Source organism: Ochotona curzoniae, unplaced genomic scaffold, assembly GCF_017591425.1.
Source record: "Ochotona curzoniae isolate NIBS_2020 unplaced genomic scaffold, NIBS_Ocur_1.0 scaffold_461, whole genome shotgun sequence".
Taxonomy (NCBI): Eukaryota; Metazoa; Chordata; class Mammalia; order Lagomorpha; family Ochotonidae; genus Ochotona; species Ochotona curzoniae.
In genome coordinates this window covers 12,095,246-12,107,069 of record NW_024467120.1, presented here as the reverse complement: position 1 = coordinate 12,107,069, position 11,824 = coordinate 12,095,246, and the positions used below count along the sequence as shown (strand labels likewise).

The following is an 11,824-nucleotide window of genomic DNA, read 5'->3' as shown; positions in this document are numbered from 1 at the left end:
AATCACAAAAGCAGAAAACATCTAGGTTCTTCAGTGATCCAGCTAGTGCCCCCCGGGGCAATGGCCAGAGACAGAATCCAGCTGATGCTTCAGGTGGGGAATTGATATGTTAATGTCGTCCTTGTCTCTAGGGAAAGCACGTTCCTGATAAGATATGCACTGGTGAATCCAAGACCTGGCCGGGAAAGTGCCCCTTCGTATTTGAGGAAAAATGACTGGGGGACCCAGAATACCCCTAACTGCCTACTACCCAGTCTAACTCATCTCACACTGCCACAGTCGGAAGGGCTGTGGGGAAACACTGGCTTCTGGCTGAATTTTAGTGTCAGCTTTAAGTTCCTGGTTCAGTTCAGCTTTATCTCAGACAGCAGTGAGGGAAGGGAACAACCAAATCCATCCAAAATTACAGAGCAATGTGTTAATTAGACTACAGGGTCTGCAATCCTTTCTTTCCCAGTCAGCTTCATTCTAGCATAAGGACAGGGTGACTAAGGGATTAATGCCGAGAAAACCACCGAGAGGAACTTCCTAGAGAGCCCAGGAAGTGGCTTTGGTTCTCACCCAGGCTTCTTATGCCGGAGTCTCAATTTCTGTGAGGTGTGAAAAACGATACTGCAGAAGCGGGGAGTATAGGAAAACTCAGGGTGCTGTGTCCCCGGGGCGTCCTGGACCCCTGGACGTGACACAAAGGAACCCCTTGCAGCTTTCCCTGGCTAAGGGTTATTTAGAGACTTCCCTGAAGACACGCAGTTCAGTGCGTTCTGAGTGGGCTCTCGGCTCAGGATGGCTGAAGATTCGAGAAAAAACGCAGCCTTGGACGCCGGGTCTGCAAAGGAACAGACGGGGCTCCTGATTGTGAAGCTGGAAACGGAGGACGCCGCTGCGGGGGCAGCGCAGGGCAGTGCACCCAGCAGCCCCGCCACCGGCTCCGAACGCTCCCGCCAGCGCTTCCGTGCTTTCCGCTACCCAGAAGCCACGGGTCCCCGCGAGGCACTTGGCCGGCTCCGGGAGCTCTGCCGACGGTGGCTGCGGCCCGACCTGCACAGCAAGGAGCAGATCCTGGAGCTGCTGGTGCTGGAGCAGTTCCTGACCATCCTGCCCAGGGACCTGCAGAGCTGGGTGCACACGCAGCGCCCCGAGAGTGGAGAGGAGGTGGTGGTGCTGTTGGAGTACTTGCAGCAGCAGCTGGATGAGCCGACGCCGCAGGTAAAAAGTACAGGTTTGGTGTCTGAGAGTTGGGGTCTGTTTCTTCCAGAAGCCTGGAGAGCAGATGGAGGGCACTTCTCTCTCAGTCTCCTTGTGTTGTGCACCTCTTTGGCAGCAGGTGAAGCCCCTGGAACCTTTCTCTGAGGAATGGTTTTCAATACAAAGGAAGATAGAAAGGATTGCAGAAGAATGCAGTCCTGCAGGAATTCAGTTGGCAAAAGCATGACAGTTGTCATAAGATAAGATGTATATATGCTTTTTACTTAACTGCCGTAAATGTTAGGACCTAGGCCAGAGCCAGTAACAGGTCATTTCAAAGTGGTAGTGGGTGTGAGTGACATTGTCATAGGCTCCTAGTTGTCATGTGATATGAAAACACCTGTATTCCTTCTTGGTGACAGTCCTGGGCACTGCCTATGGCACGTTGGTGTGTTGCTTTTGTTCATAATGAGGGTACTCAGATTAGTGGCCAAGAACATGAATTTTGCAATTGTTCTGCCTGAACTGTTATCTTAAGATTGCCCCTTTTTAGCTGGATGACATGTGTAAACAGCTTAAATTCTGTACCCTAAGTCCTGCATCACAGAAACCCAATTGCAGCTTACAGGTTTCTTATCTGTGTTAAATCAGTTAATATTCATGAAGATTTTAGCAGAAGTGCTTGTAAAAGAAAAAGTAATTGTACAAAGAAGGCATGACAGACTTGTTTGATGAAGCAATAAAAATCTGTGAATGACTCTAGGTCCCAGGTTGTGGCCAGGAGCAAGAACCATTGCGTTGGAAAATGGTACTTTTGACCCCGTCTCAGGAGTCCCAAAGCAAGCCGCTCCAGCAGGTGAAGTTCCTGATCAAGCATGAATCTCTGGAGTCCCAGCCCTTACAACACAGAGGTGAGTGTTCGCCTCTGGAGTGCTTGAATTCTGCACACCTCATCCAGTTTTATCAAAAGATATATCCATCCACACTTCCTTTATGTGGTCATCACTGATTGATTGAAGTTTAAGATTAAAAAGGAGATTTCAGAGAGAAGTAGAAAGCTTTGCCCCTGAACCTGGACATAGTAAACAAGACATTATTTTAGCTAGTGTCTGGAAAGAATTTTCTTTAACAGCACAGGGTTCTCCAGTCATAGACATTCATGGATATGCATTATGGTTCTTTGGTAACCAGTGTGGTCATTGGTAAGAGAATTCTGATGGAGCTTATGTTCTAGTAGGGGATTAAGCAAAAGGTTAATGACACAATTATAGGCACTAGGCTGTTGGCACAGTGGATTAAACCTCCACTCCCACACTGACATCCCGTATGTGTACCAGTTCAAGTCCTGGCTGCTCTACTTCCAATCCAGTCCCTGCTACTACACCTGAGAAAGCAGCAGCAGATAACCAAACCCTTGGGCCCCTGCCACCCACATGGGACACCTGGCCTCAGGCTGGCCCAGCCCCAGCCGTTGTAGCTACTTGGATAGTGAACTAGCATGTAAAAGGTCTCTCTTCCTCCTCCCCCTCTTCCTTCCTCCATTTCTCTGCCTTTCAAATAAATAAATCTTTTTTTAAAAGAATTATGGATATTAGTAAATTATATAACAAAAATAACGCAGAATTTACAAAGCTAGCCAGAAGATGCCAGAAAAAGTAGGACTATTGTAAGAAAGTCTGAAACCAGAAGACAGTGAAAATCATTCTGCAGGGAAGTGTGATATTTGCATGTTCCACATCCGCTGTGAGCTTTTATACAAGTTCCTGAAATGTGCAACTTTGGGCATGAAGTCCAACATGCAATCTTCATTTTTCAATCAAGATCGTGGCCCAAACCAACTGATTTTCTGCCTGTTGCAGAGTTCACTTCAAGTAGAGAAACATGAGGTTCCCCTACTTCTTTCTTACATCTGAGCAAGTTCTATAAAACCAGACTCAGATTTCTTCCTTTCATAAACACAGTCCTTCTCAGACCCCTTATAGTTTTTCAGAACCAAACAAGAAAACATCCTAAGAGATAATACATTTTAAAATACAAACAACAACAGCAGCATAAAGGCAATGAAACCAAAGAACGAAAATATCCTTCTTTGATCCTCATCTTACAGAAAAATTCACAACGGAAATAACTGGAACTGGAAGACTTTGTCTTTACATTGCTGCTATTTCGCCATTCCTGCCAAGCATTTTCTTAGAGTTTTTGTATCTGCAGAAGTGTACCAAATTTCTTGGACCCTGGGATTGGAGCTGATAAAAAAATAATTGGGCATTTTGGAAAGGTACATGACTCTAAATCTCATGACAAAAATGTATTAACCTATTCTTTTTAAAAGGTCTATTTATTTATTTAGAAAGTCAGATATAAAAAAGTAGAAAAGACAGAGAGGAAAGATCTTCTGCACGCTAATTCATTCCCCAAGTGGCCACAATGGCCAAAGCTGAGCTGATCCAAAGCCAGCAGCCAGGATCCTCTTCTGGGTCTCGTGGGTTCAGGGTCCCAATCTTTGGGCCTTCCTCAACTGCTTTTCCCAGGCCACAAGCAGGGAGCTGGTTGGGAGTGGGACAGCCAAGACAAGAAATGGCACCCATTTGAGATTCCAGTGTGTGCAAGGTAAAGACTTTAGCCACAAGGCTACCACACTGGAGCCCAACCTGGTTTTTGAACTTGAATTCCATAGGCAGGGAGGCTGTATGCCAGGGGAATCTCATCCAGAGCTTCTTTGCCTCCTAGTTCTCCAGGGTTCTGAGCTTTCCCAGGGAGAGAACTGCCAAGAAGGTGCAGTGGCCGTTGCCAGGCTTGCTCCAGAATTCAAGGTGCGGTGGAATCCCTCTCTTTCCCCTCCTCTGACAACACTCACCCTTCACTCTGTTAGGATTCCCATCACCTTCCCTCTCCCAGGTACTCTTCACCCTGAAGCTAGAAACATGGGATTTGAGTTTTCTCATCTATCCCTTACCATTTTCTACTTTCAATTTAGTGCCTGCTTTGAATGTTTGTGTTTTCCTCAGTGGAGGGCACTCTATGCTGGTCAGATCTTTCCCACCGCTTCTTTATCAATGATACTTCCTTTTTCGATGAAGGAAATTTAGCAAATATGAATTGAAGATTTTGTTGTGATGATACTTTTGCTTTTTAGCATCTCACAGGCTATCTTATTCATGAGTGATAGAAAAAAAACTGGCTTTTGCCTTCAAGGAACTTAGCACTTGAAGGTATGTAAGTAAGAGGTATCTTTTTAGTGAAGTATTGCCTATGTTATAACATGAGCCATCTTTGCTGACTCTGCTTACTCAAGCCTTCATTTAAAGATCTCAGTATTGGAGACTCTTGTAGTATTTGTTTTCCCTTAATCTCAAACCTAGATTTTATTGTATTCTAAAAATCATTATTCGGGGCCAGGCGCTATGGCCTAGTGGCTAAAGTCCTGGCCTTGAACATGCCGGGATCCCATATGGGCGCCAGTTCTAGTCCTGGCAGCACCACCTGCCATCCAGCTCCCTGCTTGTGGCCCGGGAAAGCAGTCGAGGACGACCCAAAGCTTTGGGACCCTGGACCCATGTGGGATACCCAGAAGAAGTTCCTGGATCCTGGCTTCAGATCGGCATAGCCTCGGCCGTTGCGCTCACTTGGGGAGTGAATCATCGGACGAAGATCTTTCTCTCTGTCTCTCCTCCTCTCTGTATATCTGACTTTCCAATAAATAAATAAATCTTTTAAAAATAAATAAATAAAATACAAGCCTCTCCTCCACCGCACGCAAGCACACACACACACATTGAAAAAAAGTCATTATTCTTATAAATGAACTCTCATACTATGTTGCCAAAGTACACTCTAATTTTTTGGAGAATTTGGAAATGCATCTACTTTAACCACACAGACCCTTTTCAGTTTCTGGACCGCTTTTAAATATTTCTATGAAAGGGTTTCTAACATATGTAACATTTCTTTCATTTGATATATGCTTTTTGATTAAGATGTTATTGAGAAAGTGTTGAGAAAGCCCTTTTTCAAAGAGCTCCCTAAAAGTGTATTTTCATTCTTGGTACTCCATTTTGGTAGTGCTCATAGAAAAGAAAAGTTCGATGTGTTTGCTTATTGTTTTAGGGGTTCCTGAAAATGGAAGATGTGGCCCCAACTGCCTCCCCCGGGTGGAAACAGCTGAATTCATCTTATAAGAACCTCAATCGAGTGGAAATCCAGGAGTCCTGTAGCAGCCTGATTTCCCCGGGTAAGAGTAATGGGTATTACTTTCCCTTAAGGCATCTTGGTTTCTATTGTGTGTTCAAATCTGTTAGACTGTTAGAAAGTGTGTGAAGTATGCTTGGATCCAAACTGCCATTTGTGAATCCCTATTGCTGACTGGCTAAGGAACTGGTTCCTTAACTAATCCTTGTCTTTTTCTCCCCTGTGCCAACATTCAGGTCAGTTGAAATGATAGGATAAGGTACAGCTTTTAGAATGGGCCTGGCTTCTAGTATACAGTCAGTACATGTTCATTCCCTTCGCGTGGTAGCCCTGTAGAGGACAAACACTGAAAGACCATCTCAGGGAATGAGTCAAAGAATGTAAGAGTTGCACTTGATCTTGGGAATTCACTATAGACCCTGACCTTAGAGATGAAGGTGCAGAGGTGTGAGGAGTACCTGCTGTGTCTGAGGTCACAGAGCTTGTTGGAAGCATAGTGAGTTCTCCAGCTCATAATTCCCAGGGCCAGTGCAGCTCTTGTTGCAGAACCTGCCTTTGCCTAGAATAAGATCTGAGATACCAGCCTGAACTATTGTTCAGTGACCTGAGTCCCCACTCTCATTGTCTCCTACAGAGTGCATCAGAAATCCTTTTACTTTCTCTGTCATTTTCTGCTCAGACTTTCTGATAATTTTAGTATATGTGCTGCCGAAGTGAGCACAACTTCCTGATAATCTGATACTAGATGCATGGTCCTGCCTTACTGTCCTCAGAGGTGAGATGCCACACACCCTGCCAGCCCATCTTTTATCTCCAGCATACCTCTTTGCTATCAACACCTTTTTGTCACTCCATCCATTCCCTGTTTGTTCCCTTCTTATGGTCCAATTCCACTTTAGACCTCCCTCCCTGGCACCCTTTTCTGCCTTTTATTCTCATCCTCATTCTGGCAATTAAATCCTCCTCTTTGATATATGTAATAACCTGGTGATCTTGCCTCCATGTTACTCATCACGGCACTTTCCTCCTATGAGAGTGTGTAATCAACAGTGCTGGCATTTGTTGTTTCAGGTGGTGACATAGAGACTAAGATCAGGAACTTGCCTCCAGCTGAGCCACAACCACAGCAAGAGCCAGGCCAGACACCAGGCCACTTGGATGGTGACATTGCCCAGATTCCCACTAGTGCACAAGCTGGGGAGCCAGAGGGCAGGTTAAAAAGAAAGCGCCAGAATGCCGCAGGGAGTGGGCGGCACATTTGCCATGAGCATGGGAAGAGCTTTGCACAGAGTTCAGGCCTGAGTAAACACAGAAGAATCCACACTGGAGAGAAACCCTACGAATGTGAAGAATGTGGGAAAGCATTTATTAAGAGCTCAGATCTTGTCATTCACCAGAGAGTTCACACTGGGGAGAAACCCTATGAGTGTGAAGAATGCGGCAAGGCCTTTAGTCAAAACTCAAACCTTATCAAACACCAAAGAACACACACCGGGGAGAAGCCCTACAAGTGTGATGACTGTGGAAGAGCCTTCAGCCATAGGTGCAGTCTCCTTGAACATCATAGAATCCATACAGGGGAAAAGCCATACAGGTGCACTGTGTGTGGCAAAGCCTTTAGGCAGAGTTCACATCTCCTGAGACATCAGAGGGTCCATGGGGGTAAAAAGATTCAGGAAAGTCAGTTGGAAAATGTCCAAATTCCTGTGTCTTACAAATGTAGTGAGTGTGAAAGAAGTTTTACTCAGAATACAGATCTTCTTGAACATCACAAAATCCATACTGGGGAGAAACCCTATGAGTGTGAAGAATGCGGCAAGGCCTTTAGTCACAACTCAGACCTTATAAGACACCAGAGAATACACACTGGGGAGAAGCCCTACAAGTGTGATGACTGTGGAAGAGCCTTCAGCCAGAGGTGCAGTCTCCTTGAACATCACAGAATCCATACAGGGGAAAAGCCATACAGGTGCACTGTGTGTGGCAAAGCCTTTAGGCGGAGTTCACATCTCCTGAGACATCAGAGGGTCCATGGGGGTAAAAAGATTCAGGAATCTGAACACAGAGAGGCCTGAAAATGCCAAGCTAAGATGAAAAATGTCCAAACTCCTGTGTCTTATAAATGTAGTGAGTGTGACGAAGTTTTACTCAGAATACAGGTCTTGAACGTCACAAAATCCACACTGGGGAGAAACCCTATCAGTGTGACACATGTGGAAAGGGCTTCACGCGAACATCAAACCTCATTCAACATCAGCGAAGCCACAAAAGGAAGAGAAATCTGTCCTAGCCATCCATGCTGTATGTGACGGAGTTGGTGCTCATCCTTCACTGAACTGAAGCCACCTGATGTCCTTACTCCTACAGAAGCTGTGGGCCAGAGCTTCATTTGCTACTACACATCATTAGGTGTTAGAAAATATGGGAAATACAGTTTTTGCCCTCTACAAGATAATTAGGAAAACACTTTTTTAAGAGGAATCCGAGTGTGTTTTCTGTAGAAAGACGACTGAAAATGGTTTGTTCTTACTTGCTGAACTTACATTTCCTCCTGGAAGAGCCGGGTGTCCTTGACCTGCGTTTCTCCTTCAGTGGGTAGCTGCAATTTGGAAATGTCTGCCCTGGCCATACTGAATCTTTCATGAGATAGATTCATGAATTTTGCTCCTCATGGTGCCTTGCATACAGTTACTAATAAACATTTACTAAATGTACAAGTAAATGATCTGTGTAGGCTTAAAAACAATCTGTCTAAATTTCTTAATAATTTCTAAAGCCATCTGAATTTTTGTTTGTTGGGGGTCTAGATCCTGGCTCAATCGTGTGTGTGTGTGTGTGTGTGTGTGTGTGTGTGTCAAGTACACAGAATTTCCAGAGTTGAGGTGGGGAACACATCTTTCTTCAGCAGAATAGTATGAATGCCTTATCAGTATCTGTAACATGAGGGCACTGTTAAACTGCAGCATCAACTTGCAGTATTCCATGTCAGTTCTATAAGTTTATATTACTTTTGTTATTTGTTAGGGGAAGGTCTTTCATACTCAGATAAATAGCAACCAGTTTTCAAGTCAGATAAAACTGCTTATGATTTTTAGTATGATTCCTTTCTTTTTTGTAAAGATCTATTTTTTTATTGCAAAGTCAGATATACAGAGAGGAGGAGAGACAGAGAGGAAGATCTTCCATCCAAGGATTCATTCCCCAAGTGACCACAACAGCTGGTGCTGCACCAGTCCAAAGCCGGGAACCAGGAACTTACTCCAGGTCTCCCATGTGGCTGCAGGGTCCCAAAGTGTTGGGCAGTCCTGAACTGCCTTCCCAGGCCACAAGCAGGGAGCTGGATGGGAAATGGGGCTGCCGGGATTAGAACCAGCGCCCATATGGGATCCCGGGTGCATTCAAGGCAAGGACTTTAGTTGCTGGCCATAGCGCTGGGCTCCCATATAGGCATTCTATAATCAGTCATTGAAAACATGGTTCTTTCCCCCCACACACATGTATGAGCCTTTCACATGTTCTTCCTGCTGCTATGCCTTCTTTCACGATTCTTTTTCATTGTTTTATCTAAAATTCCATCTTTTTCAAAACTTTTCAGCTGTCCCATGAGTTATTGATAAGCCTTTTTCAGTGTAACATGCCCTAGAAATCCAGTGGTCTTCTCCCCATTCACAAGTAAGCTCCTTGTGAATAGAGTGCTTTTCTTCATTTTAAACAAGGCCCAACCTGAAACACATTAACGCCTTATAATAAATCCCTTAAGTTGATTTCAGAAGGAATAATCATATGCATGTATTCTGACCCTCTAACACTACATCTTCCAAAATCATTAACTGAAGAATATTTATAGGTTTGGTGTGGGTATGACAACACTGCAATGCTGATCCCCAAAAGAAATTATCCCTGTGAAGACTCTGCCTGCAAGCCTCCAACCTAGGAACAAATCAAGACTTGGGTTATAAGATAAAAAAATAAAAATGTTAAAGAGGGCCCAGTATGATGGCATAGCAACTACAGTCCTCGCCTTGAACACACCAGGACCCCATATGGGCACCAGTTCTAATCCCGGCAGCTCCACTTCCCATCCAGCTTCCTGCTTGCGGCTGGGAAAGCAGTCGAGGATGGCCCAAAGCCTCGGGACCCTGCACCTGCATGGGAGACCCAGAAGAGCTTCCAGGCTCCTAGCTTCGGATCAGCTCAGCTCTGGCTGTTGCGATTGCTTGGGGGAGTGAACCATCAGACGGAATGTCTTTCTGTCTCTCCTCCTCTCTGTATACCTGACTTTGTAATATAAATATATAAATCTTTTAAAAATGTCAAAGAGACTAGCATAGGGTCTAGCACAAAGGCTCCGTGGTTAAATCCTAGCCTTGTATGTGCCGGAATCCCATACAGGCATTGGTTTGTGTCCTAGGTGCCCCACTTCCCATCCAGCTCTTTGCTTGAGGCCTGGGAAAGCAGAAGATGACCCAAAGCGTCAGGATCCTGCATTTATCGAATGGGCTCAGCTCCAGCCATTACGGCCACTTAGGATGTGAACCAGAAGATGAAAGATCTTTCTCTCTGTCTTTCATCATTGTAAATCTACCTTTCCAACAAACAAAACTTAAGAGAGAGAAAAAGGCACAGAAATGAGCTGACAGGGAAGATTAAGGAGAGAACAAAAATCTCCCTCAGTTGCCAAAGGTAAAAAGCAGCACTGCAACGTAACTCTTCCCTCCAACTCAGCAGAGAAAACTTGCTGGTGTTTTGCCAAAACAGACACTCGCCTCTGCCTGTGAGGTTGTGCTTCACTTCTTCAAATATGCCCCATGCCATGAGCGAGGTTCTCCTTCCTTGACTTGAGCTCTAGAAACACTCCCCAAATGGCTGCCACACCTGGAGTTGAGCTGATCCAAACAAGCCAGTAGCTTCTTCCAGGTCTCCCACGCGGGTGCAGGGTCCTAAGGCTTTGGGCCATCCTCGACTGCTTTCCCAGGCCACAAGCAGGGAGCTGAATGGGAAGTGGAGCTGCCGGGATTAGAACTGGTGCCCATATGGGATTCCAGCACATTCAAGGCAAGGACTTTAGCTGCTAGGCAGGGTCTGCAATCTGTAATTTCTATCAGTGTGGTTGGTATTTGTGAGTTAAGTTTCAGGGTTCAAAAGAATTTCAAGTTTGTCATCAAGGTGTGGAAAACACTGTTAAGATAGAAAAATAATATCAAAAGTAAATTGAAAACCCAGATTTGTCTTGGATTCCATGTGGGATAGGTTACGAGGCTATGATCCAGTGTACAGATTGACAAATTCCCAGATGCAGAGAAAGCATTTTGCTAAACTTAACTCAGTGATTTTCCCTTTTAAAAATTTATTTACTTTTATTGTAAAGTCAGATTTAGAGAGAGAAGGAGAGACAGAGAAAGATCTTCTTTCCATTGGTTCACTCTCCAAGTGGCCACAACAGCCAGAGCTGAGCTGGTCTCAAGCCAGAAACCAGGAGCTTCTTCTATGTCTCTCATACAGGTGCAGGGTTCCAAGGCTTTGGGCCATCTTGTACTGCTTTCCTAGGCCACAAGCAGGTCGCTGGAAGGGAAGTGGGGCAGCCAGGACAAGAAACGGCACCTATATGAGATCCCGGTGCATGGAAGTTGAGGATTTAGCCACTAGGCTTCCACGCTGGAACCAACTGAATAATTTTCTATGATATCGGTCTTTTTTTTTTTATACCTAAGGAGGCTTTTTTGAAAAAAAGATGTATTGGGCCCAGCACGGTGGCGCAGAGGCGCAAGTGGTTAAGGTCCTCACCTTGCACGCTCCGGGATCCCATATGGATGCTGGTTCTATCCCGGCAGCCCCGCTTTCCATCCAGCTTCCTGCCTGTGGCCCGAGAAAGCAGTTGAGGACGGCCCAAAGCTTTGGGACCCTGCACCTGCGTGGGAGACCCTGAAGAGGCTCCTGGCTTTGGATCAACCGTGGCGCTCACTTGGGGAGTGAATCATCGGACAGAAGATCTTCCTCTCTGTCTCTCCTCTCTATATATCCGCCTTTCCAATAAAAAAAAAAATACAAAAAAAAAAAAAAAGATTTATTTATTAGAAAGTTAGATATACAGAGAAGAGAATCTTCCGTCCGATGATTCACTACCCAAGTGAGTGCAACGGCCGATATTATGCCGATCTGAAGCCAGGATCCAGGAACTTCTTTTGGTTATCCCACACGGGTACAGGGTCCCAAAGCTTAGGGCCACCCTCGACTGCTTTCCCAGGCCACAAGCAAGGAGCTGGATGGGAAATGGGGCTGCCGGGATTAGAACTGGCGCCCATATGGGATCCTGGGGCGCGTTCAAGGGGAGGACTTTAGCTGCTAAGCCACTGCGCCAGGCCCCATTTTATTTTGTAACTTGTTACAACTTGAGGCAAAGGTGGTTCCTCTTTTATGTTGATCATTTCCACCCATGAAGGTGGCAATGGGC

The 11,824-nt window shown here is 45.3% G+C and overlaps 1 protein-coding gene across 1 annotated transcript; it reads left to right on the top strand.

Moving 5' to 3' along the window:
- Nucleotides 1-727: 727 nt before the first annotated feature.
- On the top strand, nt 728-7,753 carry LOC121147699 (zinc finger protein with KRAB and SCAN domains 4-like). The gene is made up of 6 exons (XM_040967591.1): nt 728-1,206; nt 1,949-2,096; nt 3,916-3,998; nt 5,293-5,416; nt 6,445-7,193; nt 7,595-7,753. Exons 1-6 carry the CDS (start codon nt 784-786, stop codon nt 7,661-7,663), a joined length of 1,596 nt encoding a protein of 531 aa, XP_040823525.1. The 5' UTR covers nt 728-783; the 3' UTR covers nt 7,664-7,753.
- The last annotated feature ends 4,071 nt before the right edge of the window (nt 7,754-11,824 follow it).